This window comes from Aotus nancymaae, unplaced genomic scaffold (assembly GCF_030222135.1).
Source record: "Aotus nancymaae isolate 86718 unplaced genomic scaffold, 86718_ANA_hifiasm-v0.15.2.pri h1tg000040l, whole genome shotgun sequence".
NCBI lineage: Eukaryota > Metazoa > Chordata > Mammalia > Primates > Aotidae > Aotus > Aotus nancymaae.
The window spans coordinates 29,495,187-29,517,830 of NW_026988454.1; the positions used below are offsets into that span (position 1 = coordinate 29,495,187).

Sequence of the window (22,644 nt, forward strand, 5' to 3'; positions counted from 1 at the left end):
ACAGGGGAGGTGGAGGCCACCTCTGTGACCTGCAATGGGGTCTCGCCAGACTTACCATGCTGGGGAAACAGAAGCACCTCCCCACCTTCCTGTTTCCATCTCCGTTTATAGAAACTGACAAGCAAAATGACCAGCTCGAGGTCCCAACAGGCAGACGAGGGAGAACCAGGACTTGGCCTGTGTATTATGATGACCTCTTTGCTTTCTTTTCAGCAAGTGACGAGCTCTTTGAGAGGAGAGAGCGCGTCCTGTTCCTCACTGCGTTTCCAGCACGCACCACGCTGCGTGTTTGGCTCTGATTCCAAACCCGGGCCACCTGCTCCCCGTTGCCAACTGCCTGATCCACGTGAGCTCAGTCCCCACCCTGTCTTCCTACTCAGCATCACACTCTCCAGATCCCTTCGATAGAGATGTCAACATGCAGAACTGAGCGCAGTGAGACTATTATCTCGAGCAAACATTCGTAAGAACATACTCTGCACTGGATGCCTGGGCATGCGCACCTTTAACAACGGTTTTTTTTTTCTTAAACCTTCCTGTTGACTGTAAATTACATCTGTTTATTACCTCTGAAATGCACGAATGCTACCCTCCCCATTTTCAGCAAAGGTGGTGTTGCTGGCCTTGTCTTCCATACCCAGCTTTATTTCAGAGTTGGGGGTAAATCCAGCAGCCCTTCCACCTAATCAGTCCTCTGTGTTCAGCTCTCTCCTTCTGCCCTTCCCACTCTGGGATCCCTTCTCCTCCCACCCCCAAGCACAGCTGGACCCAGTTTCCTGGCTTCTGTCCCACCAACAGCCTCTGAAATATGCATACAAAACCCCTTTTGTTTTTGAAGGTTTTTCTCCCAGCTGGTCAATACAGAAAAACAAAATAGGATTTATAAAATAAAGCACACCATGGGGCAGTTACAGTTTCAGGGAAAAAAAAAAAACAAAACATTATTTTAAATAGAACAATTCTCTCTGGACTTCATTAAATTGAAAATTGGTGTAGGTCTGCTCTCACTTAAATATTCTAGAAGCATTCCTTTAGGCCTAAAAATGAGCCCTATCCTAAATCTTCTCTCAGTAATTCTTCAGTTTTGCTCACCTTAACCTTTATTAAAAAACCATATTAATTGTTACCCTTTTCCCTTGTTCAAGTCAGCAGAAGGTGGGGAGGTAAGAGTTAGTTATTTAGTTACATAATTACTCAGGTTTCCCCAGTGGCTATTCTCATCAATTCCATACTAGAGTCTCCTTTATCTTAAAGTTTCCTCCTGCCTTACAGAGAGGTAAAGTCAATTTAGGTCATTTCCTGGAAAAGTTGGGGATATACACTAATCTTAATAGCTCTAATAATTCATGACACTCCCCTCAATCTGAATATAGAACAACCCTCTTGTAAAAGTACTAGCTCCTTGGAAATTCCATGTAAAGCTGTTTGAAACAAAGTGGTCTAATCTATAATCCTTTATTGATAAACTGCACTTGTGAGTGGGCAATGGCGAAATATAGCAGATTTTCTAGGTTTTTTTTAACAATGGTGCTTCATCAAGTCATTTACTACATGAAATTTAATTGTATGTATCTCAGCTCTTCCCATAAATTACAAATAATAATAAAAAAAAAACTTCTGTATTAAGTCAAATAATCGGAGAGCTAATACCCCATAGTGAATTAAGAAGGTGATCTTAAGGGTCCAGCAGCCCTGGCTCTGCCCTGGACTGGTTCAAGGAGCGAGGCCAGCTGCAATAGCCTCTCCAACCTCAGTGTGCCCACTGTCTCACAAGAAAGTGCTGTCAAGATTGAGTGAGGCCAGCATATATATAGTAAAAGTCCCTGACACTTGGTAAAGGTTTGAAAATGTTAACTTGTGCTCTCATGTGTCCCAAATTTAGATGGGAAATGTGAATTATAAGGCTATTAAATACATTAAGAAGCATCATATTAATGAAGTATGGACTATAGAATAGGTAAAGGGAGATCTCCTGTATCACATGTATCAGACTTAACTTGAGAAAGATACATCAGGGAATTATGTAATTACATAATCCTACTGATTTACATACAATTCAACTATACATAAATATGCAGCAAATATACAAAAATATAAAATACTTAATAATAAACAAAGGTTTCCAAGAAAACAAAATATGATTCTAGTCTGCACCCAGCCTTCTCCCAGAAGTCCTAGAGGGTGAAAAAGAAAGATGTAAATGCCCCTATGGAGCTACTGACATCACGAAATTGATGAGCTCAGGTCCCTCTCCATCTCTTGGAATCCATTTGTATAACTCATCAATATAAACAATTTCACAGAGGCATAGTTTGAAATAAAAGCAGGAAATTTGGGACTACTTTGCCTTAAAGGCACAGTTTTATGATGAAAACAATTTATAGAATAATCCACACGCAAAAATCCAATCTTTATTCCATCCAAAAGGGAGAAAAGGCTGGATGCCGTGGCTCACACCTGTAATTCCAGCACTTTGGGAGGCTGAAGTTGGAAGATCATTTGAGGCCAGGAGTTCAAGACCAGCCTGGCCAACATGGCAAAACCCTGTCTCTACTAAAAATACAAAAATTAGCTGGGTGTGGTGGTGGATACCTGTAATCCCAGCTACTCTGGAGGCTGAGGCAGGAGAATTGCTTGAACCCAGGAACAGAGGTTGCAGTGAGCCCAGATTGTGCCACTATACTCCTGCCTGGGCAACAGAGTGATTGAGACTCTGTCTCAAACAGAACAAAACAAAACAAAACAAAAAAAGGAATGAAGAGGCCTATGAAACAAAAATTCATGATTGGATTTGTTAGGCACGTTGTTCAAGTAAAGAGACCACCAGGCAGGCTTTGTGTGAACAACATGGCTGTTTATTCACCTGGGTGCGGGTGGGCTGAGTCCGAAAAGAGAGTCAGTGGAGGGCGGTGGGATAGGAGTTGGTTTTATAGGTTGGGGCAAGTAGTCAGTTAAAGGTGGTAACCTATTTTAGGGAGGGGAAGCGTGTCACAGGATGCATGGTCACAAGGGTAGGGGTCAGTAATCTATCTTGGGGAGGGGAAGGGCATCACAGGATGCATAGTCACAAGGGTGGGGGTCATCTATTACAAACAGGCATGATCATAAGGGTGAGGGGTATCAGTTGCAAGCAGAGGGGAGGGTAAGGTAAATTACATAGTTACAGAGGTGGGGGTCCTGAGAAACCCAATGTCCAGGGAGGAAATTCCGCAAGGCTGAGCAGGAACAATGATTGCAGGTTGCAGGAGGAGAGCAATTAGTTGAAGCAGCAACAAGTTGTTTCACTTCTTTCTGTGGCCACATGGTTTCTTGTGGTTACTTAAGACTTTCTGGCTCCTGGGGACCATCCAGAGGTGTACGTGTGGGTCACCAAGGCTATAATGGCCAGGCTTGGACTTGGAGGCCTGACAGGATTGTTATTTTTTTTTCCAGTGGATTTTTTAATGTTTAAAGCTAAGTGTTAGCAAGTCATCAACTGATGGTCATAAAAGATGAGGGGCCATGGCTTGTTTCTGAACATTATTATATTTTGTGCACATCCTAAAATATCACTCAAGCCAATACCCCCTACACACTAACTTGGGTGATTTATGCACTTATTTTTTAAGTGGTGACTTCTTTAAGTGATGACTGCATCTCTTAAAAAGTGCTTTTAGGTCAGGGCTATTAACAAGGAGAGGCTTTGTAATGGAGAGTTAATTGCAGGTCTTCCTTATCAACCGGAATAGAACACGGAAACCATTAGGACTGGGTTACAACAGGCAGATAGCCCACAGAAGCAGCTGTTTGCAAGTATGGAAATAGTATGGAATTATCACTTAGACTATGTTAAAAGGAAACAAGAATATTCTTTGTCTTCCATGGCAGCAGGGAAAGGAAAAAGAGAAACTAGATCTTCAGAGCACCTTGATTTCTAACATGGATTTCGGCAACCTCCACTGCTAAACGCTAGTCCATGTGTCACTCTCTCCTTGCAGATAGATTTTTATGGTCACCTGTTTATGGCAAGCCTAATCTCAGAAAGCTAGAACAGTTCAGGTCTCCTCCAGAACAAGCCCTTGCTCATTTACAAGGTTCCCACAGAGCCCAGCAAGACTGACAATGTATTCTCCATATTGCCTGTCACAGCTTGCTGAGATAAAGAATTCACTAAATCTGAAAATGAGCCAGGCTTGGACTAACCAAAGTATCTTAAAAGTTCCCATTCCTTTTTTTTTTTTTTTACTGTGCAGAACCCGCAAAACTCAACAGAATTTGACTCAACAGGACCAAAACTCATTTACATTTGTGTGATTCTGCAAAGAGAAGTCAGCTATAGTAGGGAGGAAAGGAAGAATGGAGGAAGAGGAGACTCAAGATGAGTTTACATCCAAGAGAAGCAGGGATGTTTGTAATCTACCTAGAATAATGTGAAGCCCCCGTCCAGCATGCTCACATCCTCCATTCATCAGCACAAGCCAAAAACATGAACTGGAAATTCTACACCAGCATCCTCTGCTTGCTCCTGACAGTGGAAGGTAGCAAGGGGAGTCTAACACTTCTTCATAACATAAGAAAGGCAGGAACAATACTGATGAGACTCAAACTGTGTGCCAAAAACAGCTGAGGTATTTGCCGTCCTCATCATTTTAAATCGTACAAAGTTCTTCCCAGTTGATGCAGACATATTTCTTTCTTCAGTTAAAGCCAAAAAACTGCTAGGCATGGTGGTTCACACTTGTAACTCCAGCACTTTGGGAGGCTAGTGGGAGGATCACCTGAAGTCAGGAATTTGAGATCAGCATGGGCAACACAGCAAAACTCCATCTCTACAAAAAATTTTTTAAAAATTAGCTGGGTGTGGTGCCATACACCTTTGGTCCTAGCTAGATACTTGGGAGGCTGAGGCAGGAGGATTGCTTGAATCCAGGAGTTGCAGGTTGCAGTGAGTTATGACTGTGCTCCTACACTCCAGCCTGAGCAACAGAGTGCAACTCCATCTCTAAAAAACAAAAACCAAACAACAACAAAAAACATCTCATATCTTGCAGAAGTCACTCAGGGTTCATGGGACAGAACTAAAGCACTAAAATAGATCAATGCAGCATAAAAGCAATTAAAATAAAACCATATGAGGAATGGGAAGCTGTTATGTATGGTTCTTTGCAAGTATAAACACTGATGAATGTGGTCATGCCCTGCATGAAAAATCAGTAGGTCCCCATGTCAAGACAAGGAGGAATATGTCATTATCTGAACTGAATGAAGTGTCTGGACCAGGCAAGCAAAATGAAGCAGAGGGCCAGGCAGAGGATCAGCCAGGGAGGAAAAAGAGTAGAACACATACAATGACAAATGGGAAGAAAAAAAAGCTATTAGAGTCTTTCTGGAAAGTATAACTGGCAAGAGAAAGCAATTACGCTGAAGTTGGTTCTGAAAAATCAAGAAGCAAGTAAGCAAAATGGCTGGGTTATGGCTAGGATAATCACTGGGATCGTTCATAAAGGGGCACCTCGTAATGCCGACAAGAGGTTTGCTGCCAATGGCTGCCATTTGACAAAATAGCTCCAGGATTCCCTTGTCAGTTTTATCTCACCTGGACCAGCCCTGTTGCAAGTGACCTGGAAGGAAGAAAGAGACAATCCTGGATTGGGGCAGGATGGGAGTGGAGGTTCTCCTGTCCTTTAGAAGGGTGGCCAAGGACTTTTCATGGAAATCTACTGACAACTGAAACCTCTGTATCTTTAGCATCCTTTGGCATAGAATATTGGCCAGAGTCCTGGTTACTACCACCACTACATTCCCCCCGTCTGATCTAATATACATTAGGTGGGGCAGGGCTTTAGTTAAGTAGAGGGCACAGGATTTAAGTCTACACTAGCTGAGGTCAATGGATTGGGTGTTGGGCTTCTGGGTCTACTCTTTAAGACGAGCCCTCTCAGTCAGTAAGATATTAGAAGTCCTATTGCCAAAGTTTAGATTCTGTTTTGTCACAGATTCTTTCAAATACTGCATTTTCTAAGAATTTAGGAGATGAAGGCAGTGGCTCTCTGAGACATGTGATGTAAAGTTGGAGAAGCAGTTTCACCCCTCATTTATAAGCCACTGAGCTAAGAGATACAAAACTGAGTAATTTGTCTAGCTGAGCTCCTTGAGGCTAGGGTTTGAGAACAGAATCTGCAAACAACTGCCAATGTGGTTGATGAGCTTCATGATACGATTATGTAAGGAGAATGGTGAAGACACAAAGCAGAGAAATATCATTTCTACCTAGGAGACTGAGGAAGGACTTCAGGATACCTCATCACATCTTCAAGGATAAGTAGGATACAAAAGTGAGAAAGGCTGGATGTTATAAGACACATAGTGGACAATCTTGATGAAGACAGCAGCTCAGAACATGTCCCCCTAAAATTTTACTGCTCAAATATGAAGGGGAGCTACTGGGCTACTTATTCAAACACCTCTAGACCTGTGGTTTTGGTCTTGGCTTTGGCATATGGAAGAAAGAGGAGTCATGACAAGTATGCTATATTTCATCTTATGACATGGCCCAGGACATAAGAATGGTGAGGATTAGGGAATGACTTCAGTAAAACCCTAGACAACCAACATCATAGTCACATCTTCAAGAGAAAAAGTCCCCCTGCCCAACAAAAACAAATTCAAAAATAAAAAGCTACCCTTGCTCCAAATGCATATAAGTCAACATAAAGATACAGGAAGCATAAAAAGCAAGGAAATGTGACACCCTCAAAAGAACACAACAATTCTCCACCAATAAATTCTAACCAAAAACAATTCCTTGAAATGTCAGATAAAAAATTCAAAATATTGATTTTAAAGATGCTCAATGAGATGAAAGAAAAATCTGAAAACTAATACAAGGAAATCAGAAAATCAATTCATGATATGAATGAAAAATTAACCAAGGAGATAGATATCCTAAAAAAATTCTGTAACTGAAAAATTCGTTGAAGGAATTACAAAATATATTCAAAAGCTTCAGTAATAGACTAGACCAAGCAGAAGAAGGAATCTCAGAACTTGAATGCAGGTCTTTTGAAATAATACAGTCAGGCAAAATATAAGGAAAAAAGAATGAACAAAGCCTTTGAGATATTTGGGACTATATAAAGCAACCAAATTTATGAATTATCAGTATTCCTGAGGGAAAAGAAAGACCAAAGATCTATTTAAGGAAAAAATTGATGAAAATCTCCCAAGTCTGGCAAGAGATTTGGACAGATCCTCCAGATACAAGAGGCCCAGCAATTCCCAGAAAAATACATTGCAAAAAGGACTTCACTGCAGCGTATTATAATTAGACTGTCTAAAGTAAAAGTGAGCCAGGTGTGGTAGCTCATGCCTGTAATCCCAGCATTTTGGGAAGCTGAGGCAGGTGAATCACTTGAGTCAAGGAGTTTGAAACCAGCCTGGGCCAATCTCTACCAAAACAAGCAAACACAAACTAAAAAAAAATTAGCTGGGTGTGGTGACACATGCCTGTAGTCCTAGCTACAGGGAGGCTGAGGTGGGAGGATTGCTTGAACCTGGGAGGCAGAGGTTGCAGTAAGCTGAGATTGCTCCACTGCACTCCAGCCTGGGTGGCAGAGCATGACTCTGTCTCAAAAAATAAAGATAAAAAAATTAAGTAAAAGTGAAAGAATTTTAAAATCAGCAAGTGAAAAGCATCTAGTCACCTATAAAGAAAACCCCATCAGACTAACAGTGGATTTCTCAACAGGAACCTCTTGGATAGAAGAGAACTAAATGACATTTTTGAAATACTGAAAGACGAAGGAAAAAAAATTTCGACCAAGAATTTTATATCCAGCAATCGTAAGCTTCATAAATGAAGGAGAAATAAATTCTTTCCCAGACAAGCAAATGCTGAGAGAATTTATCATCCCTAGATTGGGCCTACAAGCAATGCTCAAGGGAGTTTTAAACATGGAAATAAAAGGCTGATATTCACCATTATGAAAACACAAAAGTATAGAGAGCCAGAATAGCCCACCCTCTCTACTCAACAACTGCAGAATATTCTACATGTTCTTGATCGGTAGTCTCCAAGTCTTATGTTATTACTTGGTTGAAAAACCAGTGGATAACCATGATGGATTCAGTGATGATGAATGGCAACTGTACTTGGTCATATTTTTCACCAAATCTGTCACTATCAGGGAACATCCTAAATTGAATTTTGCTTATGAAGCAAAAAGGGCATAGGGAGGATGATTCTAAGACACAGCCTGAGCTCGATGGCTTCTTGAGTGTAAGGATACCATAGTAGCCCACTAATTCATAGATTTATTCAACCCTGAAAAGATGCATGTAAGAAGCCCTTGAAGTTTAAGAAAAGGGAAAAGAGGAGCAAAGATAGCAAGGTTGCAGGCTCCTCATGGAGGAAGATAAGGACCCTTAAAACTCACCCCAAAACCAAAAGCAGGACTAAGGGCAGGAAGGTGGAAAGATTTTCAAGTGACTAGCCACTAATAAAGCCAGGAAATATTCCACAGTACATATTCCCTGGACCTCGCTCCCTCCCTGACATTGAATCTCAATGGGCTCTGCATTAATTCCTGCCCTTGTTGCTCACCACATGAACAACGTGAGCACTTAATCAGTGACAAAGCCTTCGGCACAAATAAGCAGTCTCTCGATCTCCTTAATTCCATCTAAAATACTTAATCATCACCATCTCTCTTAGAATGTTCTATGCATAACTGAGTCCAGTCACCAGTCACTTAATCATTCAAAAGTCCTTAGAGCAATCAATGGCAAATGGAAAGATAAAATACAACATAGGTCTCTCAAGGATTCAATTTCAAGACAGGCTCTTCAAGGATTCTTCTGATTTGAGCTACCACTATTAACGTACACAATTGACCAAAACAATATTAGTAATTATGAAAATGGGAATATATTTAACATGAAATTAACAAATCAATGGCAAAAGAGAAAAATAGGAAAAAGAAGAACAAAGGTATTCAAGATTATATGAATGATCTCTGTAGCCCTTTCCAAAACAACAATTTAAAAAATCTTCAAATAATCACCTCTAAGTGATAATTTGTTACACAAATGAAAACTAAATCTGAATTCAAAATCAGAAGAATGCAAGAGATAGTTTATAAACTTGGTTTCCTTCCCATAGATTAAATGTAAGCACAGTGGAAGAAAAAATAACATATCCAAATTCTCCACAATGAGCAGACAAATATTTACAGTGCCTGGAATTTTTTTTTTTTTTTTTTTAGTAGATGCTCAAATAGAAGGATGCCACATTAAACATAATGATTTAACAGAGTAAATGCTCTCGTGGTTTAAAGTGCTTGAAAGATGAACCAAAGGATTAAAGAAGGACTGATTTACAACACAGGGGGAAAAGCCCATTACTGTATGTCTCCTCCTTATATCATTTCCCTAATGATAACATGGAATAGTAAATCAGGCTAGTATTGATTCCATCTCTTTTCTGCTCTAATTATGGCTTCTTGTATCTTAGAAGAGGCTTTGAGAAGCTCCTAACTATTGTGAATCACAAACTAAAACCTCTTTATCCATATAAAAGTCTATAATAAATTTACATTTGCTACCATATCACAATGTTTTCCATTTTGTATATCTTCATTCTCCTCCTTCAGAATTAAAAAAAAAAAAAACAACACCTTTTAGTGCAAGGCTCACATCTGCTGTGTCTCATTCATATGGTTCAATTCTCTGTACAAGAATGCTTGATAGATCTCATTGTGCATCTGAAATATAATAATGTCCATTCTTTTGAATACAAGATGATGATGTATCTTTGTACATTAGGATAATCTTCATCATTAGGGGAAATACTCTGCATTGAATTGCTAATAATAGTGAAAATATGTAAAGACATATACATATGCATATATTCATCCATAGTATCTCATCTGGCACCCCTCCCACCAATTTTGTGAACAGTTCCCATGGGTGCAAAAGATACTTAGCTGGCTCTGGGGTAAAGCAAAAGATCACTGGATAAAATAAAGCCAAATGAGTACAAGGAGAACCAAAAATATGTCCTTGGACACAATAAAACTATATTCTCTCCGGCTGATCTAGCCACACACATACACATGAACACTAGACAAAGAAGGTCATTATATAATGATAAAGGGATCAGTTAAGCAGGAGACTATAACAATTCTAAATATATGTATGTGCCTAACAATTTTAAACATTCCTAGCCAGTGGGGCAGAAACCTCTTCCGGTATTATTACCACCCTGTTCTCTTCACACTGAAGACAGACCTTTTATCACAAACCCAGAACCACGGAAAACCTCAGTGCTGGGTTAAACTTTGGATGAGGAAACAACCTTTAGAGCAGAGTTTATCAAACTCTTTTACTCTCATTAAGAAAATGTTAAGATTCTGTTTTTCACATATTTTAAGTTAGCATTCAAACTTTTTCATCATAATTTTAATTGTGAAGGCTGTAATTCTGGAATACTGGAATCACTAAAATTTCAAATTAAAACATATCACTCTTGAAATGTATCTTGTGAATATCACAGCAATTTGAAAAACACCTTCATCCATCAAAAAAAAGGTGAACAAACTCTTCTTTAACAGTAAAAAAAAGCTGTATTGTTATTTTTCTCTTTGAACTTATATTTCCATTCCATTTCCCTCAAAAGTTTTCTCCAATATATTTTAATGCTAGAAAGGTTTTTATTAATCTCCCTACTATACTTCTCTGTTAAGAACATGTATAAAGTAATATTTAAAATATTTCCTGTAACCATAAGGCTTAAAAATATTCCATTTTATTCTAGTTTAAGCAATCATTACTAATGCACAAAATTGGTCCAAAAAAATTAATAATTATTTATCGAATGTTGAGATGGTTAACATGGAAAATACATTTTTATTAAAAATGCATTTCTAAAGAAATGGCGTTTGTTTATATTTCCAATTAGTTCATATGCCTATGATCAAGAATTTCCTATTGTTACATAATAAGGTAGAATTTGGCACCAGTTACACACCCATTCTTTTTCACTTTTATAATTGCAAACAATAAGAAACCTTGTTTACATAAATACTAAGGAAATGAAAGAGACATTATCAAAAAAATCTTTTTGTCTATCATCTTATAGTTCCTTCAATATTGCTGAAAGCCAAGAAGTTAAAACTACCTAACTTGAAAAATGACGTGTTTCCTGGTCCTTATAATCACTCCCTTTACCAATATGGACACTAATATTTTTACAATCCCTTGTGGGTGGGACAAGATCTCTGTACCCTAGGGCAACCCACTACTGTCAGACACAAGGTGGGTAACAGCTGTGGTTTTCTCTGTCAAGCAGGAGCAGAGTGACAGCAGAAAGTGAGGTGGAAAAGGAGACGTGGCAACAACAGTTTTGAAGCAAATCCATTATAAGAAAGGGAACTTATAGAAGTTGGGGGCCAGGAAATTGACTCTTTTAAATTACCCATGCCTTCACAGCTCATAGAAAGTCCTCACATCCTCCTATGTGCTGGACACCCTAGCTGCACCTCTCCACTAGACAAACATGTTGTTGCCAGACATTCTGTTCATGTATAAGCTTTGTACACACAAAAGTGCACTTAGTTTAACATATGGGTTCCCTTACAATATGTAAACCTGTAGCAGCTACTATAGGAAAAGTAATGAATTTTTTAAAAAGACAGAAACATAAATTTTGTTCAATCTACTTAATAAGAGAGAAAATATCTAATCAATCATAGTATCCTGACAACATAGAAACCATACTCAACAAAGGGTTATAGTCCAATATATTTTATAATCTCAAAGAAAGCCCTGGAAACAGCCCAAATGTTGAATAATAAGAAAACTGCTAAATAAATTATGCTACAGCCATATAATGGAAGTATACGTAACATTTTAATTTGAAGAACATATATTGGCATTAGAAAATATTCTTCATATGGTATTGAGTAAAAGAAACCAAGCAGGCAACAAAGTCATAAATAAAATTTTATATTAATTTATAAAAATATATGTGCATAGAAAAAGACATTTAAGAAATTCTATTAAACTGTTTTCAGGGTTATCCTTAGGTGACGTAGTTATGGACAACTTCCTTTTTTGTTCTATAGTTCTTTCCAATTTTCCTACAGAGGGCGGGCATTTCTCTCTCAATGAGAGTTGGGGGAAGGTATGGGGGAGGTGAAGAAGGTGGGGAAATAGGTTCACTGCCTGGGGACTGCTGTATGCGGCTGTGGACTTCACAACCTGCTAAATGATGTCCAGCCAAGGTCGCCAATCAGAGCTTAAATCCACACTACCTGGTGTAGGACTGCATCCTCATCAGAGATAATACGATTTTCTTTCTACTCCTTCATGTAAGGTTTGGTCATGTCTCTACCTGACCAATTTGATCCTTTTACCATGGACTTCCATGGCTGGTTCCTTTAGGTCACTGACGTTATTCCTGCCACAGATAGGTGGAGCTAATGCAATCAGGTTCACATAATGCTAACCTCATGAAAGACCCCAGCTCACGGGTGCAAAGAAGCCTTTAGTCAGCAAGTAAAATGCTATGCTATGGTTTGAATGTGTCCCCACCAGAAGTTAAGTGTTGGAAACTGAATCCCCAATGCAACAGTATTGGGAGGTCAGGCCTAATGAGAGGTAATCAGGCCATGAGGTCTCTGACCCATGAATGGATTAATGCTGTTATCACAGGAGTAGGGGCTGTTATAAAAGGGTGTGTTCAGTCCCTTTTTCTCCTCTGTTCTAGCCTCTTTTTGTCCTTCTAACCTTTGAAATGACAAAGGAAGAAGGCCCTCACTAGATGTGGCCCCTTGATCTTGGACTTCTTAGCCTCCAGAACCATGAATCAATAAATTTCTGTTCATTATAAATTACCCAGTTGGTAGAATTCTGTTATAGCAGCACAAAACAAACTAAGACATGCTGTAAGCCAGTGTGGTTATCTGGGCCTTGAGGAAAATACAGTGGACAATTTTGACTTCTATGATATTATTCAATGTCCATCTCCTACCTCAGTACGTGTGGAGGGATCTTGACAATGGTATCCAGACCACCCAGAGTTTCTGCAAAATGAAAATTATAAAGTTAAAAATAAACATCTAAGCACTGAGAATATGCACTGTACACAAATTTCTCTGTTTCTCTTTTCCCCAGGAATTCCTCTAATTATAAATTAGTCAGTTCTCAATTATCTGCATGCAAGTCCTTCATATTTTAAAGTCCTTTTTCCTTGAGAGTCCCAGAGATTTCCCTGGATCTTGCAAACTACTGGGGAGCGGAAAGTTAAAAATTAGGGCACATTTCCCTATACAGATAAAGAACGAATAAATTCCTAACCTGAACCATTGAATCTAGTTACAACTGACTAAGATACTATATTCTTGCAATAAAAATAGAGAAAAAAAAGCTATTTCCTTGAAAATACTGTTTCAATATCCTTACACAATAACTCATACTTGTGAAAGACTTTCAAGTTCACAAAGCACTTACATAGCATCTCATTATTCTCACACACATTTGTGACATGGTATATTAATTTTTTTTAAAAAAATCACAGTATGGTTAGGATACCGATTGGAAGGCTCACACCCAAATCTCATTAATCCAACCTGGATGGTCAATACTTCACCATTGTTTGTGGATTTTTCACACTATTGCTGCCTCCAATTTTAGAGATAATGAAAAACTCACCAGTCTCTTCCCTAAAAAACTGTTCTATTTCAATCATTCCAACTTGTCTCCAGTCTTGCAGCTCAAATTGTGTTAACCCCTTTCTTAACTCCTTAGAGTCAACAAGCCCTGTCTATCTGAATTATTTTCACTGGGGAAGGAAACATCTCTTCCCACCTTGCTCAGAGATCAGAGAGAATAACAAACATGAAATATAGATGAGAGACTCAAGGCTAAGAAAGGCCTGATAGGATCTGGGCTTGATGTGGCCAATGGGGCAAAAGAGTGGATTTCAGTAAAACAATCAGCAGAACAGAAAGATGAGTTCAGCAGGGTACTTGGTACTGTGAAGACAAGGCCAATGGAGGAAGATGAATGACTGAAGTGTCAATGCTTAAGATGAGACAGGATGACAAGAAAGGGAAGCCCTGAGATGCAGGTACAGGAAGCAGCTCAAAGGCCACACAGGCCAGCACAGTGCACCAGCTAACACGGCAGGGACTGGCACCCAGGACAAGCCGATACTGCTCCCCAAGGAGAGGCAGTAACACTGACCAACCAGATCAGCATGGCTTTCCCACAGGTCAGAGGGAAATGTAGCCAATTAAGGCTGTGTAACGGTGCCCAGCTCTGCAAGGCTAAGAGCGAGCTAGAAGAAAAGGAAAAGAGAAAAGGCAGTCACACAGCAGCCCCCATGAACCTATGCCTCTAAGTGCAGTAAGACTCCCAGGCATGTGAGATAAGTGTGGAAACCAAGGCAGAGAGCATCTAAAGGTCAAGGAGAAAACAGCCTGCAGCTTTGCTATAAGCACTCAGGACAGAATGGTAGCTGGGGAGAGGGCACCATGGAAGGATCAACAAGGAAAGCAAAGAGAACCAGGTTCCAGTCCCCGTTCCACTCCAGCTTGTGACACTGTGGGATGGGGACAGGTCACTTATCTTCTGTAAGTTTCAGTTCCCTCACCTTTAGAAAGAAGTCAATGACACCTTCCTCCTGAGATGCTTGTGAGGAGCTGATAGGATCATGATCATAAAGGGCCTGACACAGTCCTTAGATGCCAGTGCCAATTCCTGTCTCCCTTCTTTGATTCTCCCACTAAATACCGGACCAGGTCCTAGGCTAGGGACACAGTGGTGAGAACAGACATGGTCCATTAATTCATGGATGAACATTCTCATTTCGAAGTATGATAAATGCCAAGAAGGAAAATATAGGGAATTGGGCAAAAGTGAAACAAGAGGTCCTACTGTGGACTGTGAGGTCACATTTTCCTGCTGGGGGTGATGAGACCAAAAATGATATATTTAAAACAGATAAGGAGGGGGCACTCCAAGTGGAGGGAATAATAAGTTTGAAATGCTTGGAGAACCCAACATCTTTCCCGATTCCGTCCTGCCACTCGGGTCCAAGCTGCCACCTTCTCTCACCTGTACCAGCCCCTGTCCTGGGCTCCCAGATTTGGGGCTTGCCCTGGAAGCTGCAGTCTCTGCTTAACACAGTAGCCTGAGAGACCCTGTCAAGACCCAAATGAGAGCACTTCTTTCCTCCACTCCAAATGACTCCCATCTCATCCGTAGAGAGCCCAACAAGGACTTTCATGATCTCAGCCCTCGTTTCCTACTTCTCTCCCCTCGCTCCAGCCCCCTGGCCTCTTTGCTCTTTCCAGAAGCCATCAGATATTTTCCCAACTAAGAGCCTCCCTTTTGGTATATTTTGGTAAATATCCCTGAATACCCTATTTAAATGGCAACTCCCCCTTTACTCCAGGCACCTCTTATCTTCTTCAGTTTTATGTTTTCCCTTAGCTCTTATCACTCTCTTTGCTGTCATGTATATTTTATTTATTTATCTTGATTATTGGCTGTCATCCATCCAAGAGTCTGTAAACTCTAATCAGGGAAGACAGGATCATTTTGCCTGTTTTGCTCACCATGTTATCTCTAACACTTAGAACACTACCTGGCACACGGTAGGTAATCACTAAATATTTGCTGAATGAATGAAGTAAGGGAGCACAGCCCATCTGAGTAACTGAAAGATCAGTGTGGCTGAAATTCAGAGAGCAAGGAGGAGGGTGGCATAGGACAAGGCTGAGGGGCAAGTAGGAGCCAGGCCAGGTAGGGCTGGACAGAATGCACTGGGGACTTTTGCTTTTATCCTAATGGGATGCCATTCAGTGTTTTAACATGGCGTATCATGGAACGATTGGGGTTTCCAAGGTGACACTACGTGGGGAAAAAGAACTAGAGCAAACAAGGAGGGAGTAGTTAGGAGGGTGTTGCAGAAGTCTAGTAAAAATGGAAGATAGCTTATTCTGGAGAGCTGGCAACAGAGGTGGAAAGAAGTGGACAGGCTTGAGATATATTTAAGAGGTAAAATGAGCAGAGCTTGGGTGATGGACTAGGTAAGGTGGCAAATTACAGAAATGTATCAAGGACGACTCTGGATTTCAGGTTAATGCAGCTGGACAGGTGATGGCATCAACTGATCATTTAGAAACACTAGAGGTGAGTGAGGTTTGGCAATAAGGTGGACGTGGGGAAGAGCACACAGTCACTTTGAGCCTTATTGAGCTGAGTGCCTGCGAGACATCCAGGTGGAGATGTTCAGTAGGTAGCTATGTTGCAGGGTGCGGGTTTCAGACCACTGGTGTGGACTAGTTACACAAACACTAGCATCACATTCTCAGAAATGGAGCTGAAGCTGTCAGTATATGTGTGTTCAACTCCAGAAGAGCTGGGAGTAAGAGATGAGGGCTCAAAGCTAACCCTTGAGAAACTCAAATATTTACAACTGGGGAGAGAATTTGGAGCTGGCAAAGGAGACAGAGTGGCTCAAGAACCAAGATGGAACTGGTAGGGTGTGGTCATAGAAGTCAAGGTAAAGCAGGTGCCCAGGTATGTCCAGTGTCATTGGGAGGACCTGTGAGATAGGAGTGAGAATGATCTGCCAGCCGGATGGCGATGTGTGTTACTGTTCTTCAGTAACTGCAAGTTGGTGGGATGATGGAGGTGAAAGGCAGATGACAGTGAGATGAAGAGAGAGTAGAAGGTGAGAACGCAGATACAATTTCTAGACTTTTTAAGGAGTTTGGCTGTGAAGTAACAACCAAAAACGTTGGTTTTTTGGTTGAAAAAAAAAGCAGGCTGAAAGAAAAAGCAGGTGGGTGATAGAGAGAAGGGTGCTGGTTGGATAGATGTTCCCTCTTCCCCTACTTGGCCTTTGTGCCTCTAGTTTCTTTCCCTGCTCCCACATCCATCCTGCACAAGGCCTCTGATAGATATAAAATACTAAAATCTTCCAAAAGGAGGACTTGACAGCTCTCCTCTTCTGCCATTCTATTTCATCCTACCACAGCCTAGCTCACAAGCCCCCAGGACTGCCAGTTCCTGAAGATCTTTCTGCCTTTCTCCAAGCTAACCCTTCATCCAGTACATTCTTTTCTACTCCCTGGCCAGGCCCATTCCTCACCGACAAAAGCAACCAGATAGCCCTAAATAAAGAGAATATGCCTTGCTAGTTATTCTTCAGCCATTAACACTAATTTTCAGAGAAGTGTAATGACAAAGTAGATAAAGTAGAAGAAGATGCTAAAGTTATAAAACACATGACAATATGCCATATGTGGTATGACCTCTTGCAAAAGGGAAAGACTCCAAGATGTCAACAGTGTTATCTCTGGGTAGGGAGACTGCAGATTATTTTAAATTTTTCTTTATGCTGTTCCATTATTTGCAACATTCTAAAATGAACATATATAACTCTTATAAATAGAAAAAGATGAATATTATTTAAAACTCAAGTAAAGTATTGATTTACTTATTGAACATCTGCTTTCCACTATAGGTGCAGAAGCAACCAAAGCGGCATAAACAACAGTCCCTGTGCTCAAGAGTTCACTACACTGCTGACAGGTATTGTTTTGACTGACCAGTATCCATTCCCCTGCCTTCTGAAGGAGCATCCTAATTTACTTCCAGGAAACCATTTTTCCCCAGCTCTGGATTTCAGTGGAACTTGTGGCCGAGGCCTAAGCTAGTTATTCCATTCCATTCTTTGGCTAGAGGATTGGTTCAAGGACACTCATATGAACCATCAGGACAAAGAGAACAAGGGAAACCAAGGATCAAGCAGGATTGACTGGAAAAGTCCAACTCTCTTGATATGGTCTAAATATTGTAATGATCATCTATCTCAAAATGGTCTCAGAGAGGGATGATGCCTCTCTCCCTTGAGGGTCTCAGAGGGGGATGACCCTTCTCTCCCATTAGGGTCTGTTGGGGTCACCACCCGAGGGGGTCTGTCCTGCAGACCCTGACTCAATGACGGATGAATAAATTCACTCAGACACAGATTTTCAGTGTAAAAGCGGGCTGAGTGTCCGTGGCCATTTAGAGGCACTCGAGGAGAGTGCTGTAAAGAGATAACAGCCACTGCAGCCCCAACAAGCTGGCCTCTCTGGCGTTTATTTAGCACACATTAAATAACAAAACCTTTGAGTCAACATCGCTAGAGTGAAGAGATTAAAGGACAGGTTCTGAGGCCTAGAGCAAATACCATTAGTGGCTAATATCCCTGGTTGACTTTGCCCCAAGAGAGCCAGCCAGAATGATCCAAGGTTATAGAACCACATGAGTAAACAAGTTATTCAGATAAACTCCCCCACATTTCCTAGCTATTTGCTTTTCTTATCAACTAAAGGTAAAGAGGGTAATGCTGCCTTTAGCTGAAACTTCTACTGAAACTATGCAAACTTCTTAACCTTCCAAGAAGGTTTGTGACTTTTTTCTATAACTTTCTCTAATATTTTTCCCTTAATATTTTTGCCACCACCCTGACTGAACTCCCACAGGTCTCAGAGGGGGATGACCCCTCTCTCTCATGAAGGTCTCAGTGGGGAATGACCCTGTCTCTCCTGAGGGGCCAAGTAAGGGATGACCCCTCTTCCATGAGGGTCTCAGTGAGGAATGACCCCTCTCTCCCATGAAGGTCTCAGTGGGGAATGATCCCTCTCTTCCATGAGGGTCTCAGAGGGAGATGACCCCTCTCTCCCATGAGGGTCTCAGTGAGGAATGACCCCTCTCTCCCATGAAGGTCTCAGTGGGGAATGACCCCCCTCTCCCATAAGGGTCTCAGTCTCAGTGAAGCATAACCCCTCTCTCTCATGAGGGTCTCAGTGTGGAATGCCCCCTCTCTCTCATGAGAGTCTAAGTAAAGGATGATCTCTCTCCCATGAGGGTCTCAGAGAGGGGGATGACCCCTCTCCCATGATGGTCTAAGTTGGGGATGACCCCTCTCTCTCATGAGGGTCTCAGAGGGGGATGACCCCTCTCTCCCATAAGGGTCTAAGTGGGATGACCTCTCTCTCCCATGATGGTCTAAGTGGGGGATGACCCCTTGCTCCTATGAGGGTCTAAGTGGGGAGACCCCTCTCTCCCATGAAGGTCTCAGTGGAGAATTACCCATCTCTCTCATGAGGGTTTAAATGAGAGATAACTCCCCTTTCTCATGATGACCTAAGTAGGGGTTGACCTGCTCCTCTCATGATGGTCTAAATGGGGGATGAGCCCTGTTTTCCTGAGATGGTCTAAGTTTATTGTTGCCTCTTTTCATGAGACAGTCTAAGTGTGTTGATTCATGAGACCAAAACTGTGGAGACCCATGCAGAGCATGTCAGTCAATCCACAAAGAGCAGGACAAGATCCCTGAAACAGTGTCTAACTCCTAAATCACAGATATTCTTGTAAGGGATATCTTAGTTAAAGGAGTAAAGAAATCCTGCTTTGCGTAAGTCAGCTTAAACTCGTTTTTTTTTTTTTGTCTCTTGCACCCAACATATCTGTCAATTTATACTGCCCATAAGAGCCTACCTGTGCACACAATCAACTATTATCCAAAGTAGTAGGTACTCGATGAGAGTGAAGGCAAGGATCTGAACCCAGGCAAGCAATTGATCCTATTGTGGAGCTGAGGGAATGTTTCCTAAACAAGTTGTAAATGGCAGAGTCTGAAAAGGGAATTCCCTGCACAGCATGTTCAACAAAGTGCTGCAGCTGACTGCCACTAGACTGTCGAATCTTGGTTGGGGAGTGACAAGAATAGAGGCTGGGGCTAAACTCTGAAGAGCATTCTGAGGAATTTATACTTTAATCTAGAAATGAATTATGGGGGTTGAAGAGTGACAGGTGTTTTGTAATCTAAACAGCGACGGGCAGTGGAAATGGACTCGAGTGGGAAAGACAACAGGAAAACCTATCTCCATGCCTTTGTTCATGTTTCCAGTATGCCCTTCTAACAAACTCCTTATAGGGGACATTTTATTTATCCATATATCCCAAGCTCAGTACCAGGGAGGTCTTAATCAATGTTTGCTAAATAAAGAAGCAAAGGAAAGAAGGAACCCACAGCTTCCCCATTCTTCATGTGAAATCTACTTCAAAAGCCCTACCAGCTCACACCAATTCCCCTCCAACTCATGGACCCCATATTTATCCTCCCTTCTTTGACTTGTTTTCCTGGTTTGCTCAATCCAACTGCATAATGAATGCCCTGCACTATCATTTAACTACTTCATGCACTTCTGTCTTGTCTTGCTAATTACGGAACAATCACTGGGAAAGGAAGCACATCCACTCAGGCTGATTTCTTTCAGGCTTGACTCAAGTAATCTACCTGCCTCAGTGCTCAGCTTCCCCATAGCTTTAAAGAAGCTAAACTCAGCAACGTTGTGGTTTAACATAATAAGATGTTGAATGTCAGTATTCAAAGTTATTAAAATACTAGATTGCACTCCTCCTCCCTGTTTATCTAAATCTGCTTAATTTGTAGCAAAATAATAACGTATACTAGGAATGGCATTTTTAAAGCACAATTGGGCCCTGCTTTATCATGTTACCCAGCCATCTGTGACCCTTCATTAGAGGCATTTTGGAATCTGGCTTCGAAGCACTATGCTGAATGACAATGGCAACGCAAAAATAGTACTGTGGCTTTAAGAGCCTTGCTGCTCTCTCATATATCTGGTCCATTTTTCTTTCACAGTAAACTAAAATGGTCAAGTGCTGATTCTACCTACAAGACAAACTTCCTAGACAGTATTCTAGATAATTTTATGATGATATGCACAGGTTTAACAAAATGATGTTGCTATAATTGTCTGTACACACACCCAAACATATGTGAATTAAGACCATCTACATGTTAAGAGTCACCTAAACCACTCACAGAATTTTACATTTAGTGGAAAGTCTGCTAAAGGCTCTTCACTGTCTCAGGCTACATCACAGCATACACAGTGTCATGACATAGAGTGATGGTTCTTGGTTGCAAGGGAAAAGGAGTCAATTTCATTTTTCAATTGAGTGGCAACTGAGGCATCACATCAGGCTCCGGCAAGGCAAAGCGAGGAGCCCACAGAGCTCCGCTGGCTTCTTCTTGGCCTTTCCTTTCTAAAAAGCATCACTATAACCCAAAGTATGCTTCTGATCTCTTTGTACTACCATCCTGACAATTTTGATGCCCAAATCCCCGCCTAATTGAAACGTCCTTTCGTTTTTTCCGCTGCTGAGTTCTGCAACCTGAGTCTGAGGAGAAATATAAATTTGCTCCCTGGAACTTACTTCAATGCTAGCACAGCTCACAAACCTGAAATCCCACCTGTCTGAAGGGCAGACCACAACAGAATTGCAGAGGTAACATGATATCCGCCCGTATGTTATTTTTCATGTGCAATAACCATGAAAGCTAACACTTAGGAAACTGACCTCTATCGGGAAAATCAAATTAAACAAGCCTTTCCTTCCTGGTTCTACTCGCCAAAGATTCCACATCGGGGTTGTTGGTTTAACTTCCCTCTTCCCCCAGAGGCGCTTCGCCCTCAGGCCCCAGCATTCGCACCGGCTCCGGGTCCTGCCTAACTCGGTGATGGGGAAGCGTCGTCCCCAGTGCGGGGACCGGGAGAAGGGGGCCGCCTGCGGGGCGGGGAGGACAGCGGTTCCCGGGAAAGGTTTTAGACAGAGAAAGAGACCGCAGGGGACGTGGCTGATGTCCACGCCCGAGCCAAGACTCTCAAATCCCACATCAATTCCCCGAGGCGACTCTCGCCATCGCGCGAACGGCACCCATGACCCACGCTCCGCGAAAGCCCCACGCGCGGAGGCGCCGGTTCAGCCCCGGCCGCGCGGCCCTCCCGCCGCGGCGAGCAGGTGCCGGGCGCTTACCCAGGGCCCAGGTGCAGCTCTCCTTGATGGCTTTGTACTTGCTACCGGACGCCTCCTTCTGCAGCTTCCTCAGGATCTCTTCCATCTTGACCTTCAGGCGCCGGGCCGACGCCCACAAGGAGAGAAGCGCAGGCGAAGCGAGCCGGGACCGGGACGCAGCCGCTGCCTGGCCCTGGGCGCCTAGGCGGCCGCCGCGCGCGCCCCCATGCCGCCCCGGCGCGGCTGCTGATGAATCACGCCCGCTCCATGCCGCGGGCCACGTCAGCCCCGGGCCCCGCCCGCCGCTCCGCCCCGCCCGCCCGACCGCCTGGGTCAGGTGCGCTCCTCTCCGCGGCGGAGGCGGCTGCGGGCTGGGGCCGGGTAGCGAGGCTGGAGGCCACTGACCCGACCTCCGAGGCAGGCCCCGCAGGCGCCGGGCTTCGCGGAAAGGTGGGGGCGGATGTCCAGAGCGGACTCGCCGGCTGCCGGGAGGGAGGGAGCGCCTGGCCGGCGGCGGGCAGGGAGGGAGGGGCCTCGCCGTGGTCCTCGCACACCCTGCGCCCAAGGTGGCCGCGGGCGGCGTCGGAGCGGCCCAGTCCGGACCCCGGGACCCCCAGCGTGGTGCAGGCGCGGCGCACGCTGCATCCCGTCATCTGCAAACCAGAAAATTGGTGCGTTCAGTCACAAACAGCGATTTGGGTCATTCCCCGTGCCAGGCTCGGGCGATGCAGTGTTGAATCCACTGTGCGCTTGCCTGCAGGGAGCCTCCAGTCAGGC

The 22,644-nt window shown here is 42.6% G+C and overlaps 1 protein-coding gene across 2 annotated transcripts in view; it reads right to left on the minus strand.

Moving 5' to 3' along the window:
* Nucleotides 1-21,973, minus strand: part of ARFGEF3 (ARFGEF family member 3) — a 172,780-nt gene extending 150,807 nt beyond the window's left edge. The window contains exons 1-2 of one of the 2 annotated variants that reach the window (XM_064360641.1): nucleotides 21,889-21,973; nucleotides 13,010-13,061 (exon numbers count right to left, since the gene is read on the minus strand). In XM_064360641.1, coding sequence (XP_064216711.1) covers nucleotides 13,010-13,061; nucleotides 21,889-21,973 — 137 coding nt within the window. Of the gene's footprint in view, nucleotides 1-55; nucleotides 118-13,009; nucleotides 13,062-21,888 lie in introns of those variants that run through there. The other variant, XM_064360642.1, reaches the window with a different exon arrangement.
* Between the last annotated feature and the right edge of the window lie 671 nt (nucleotides 21,974-22,644).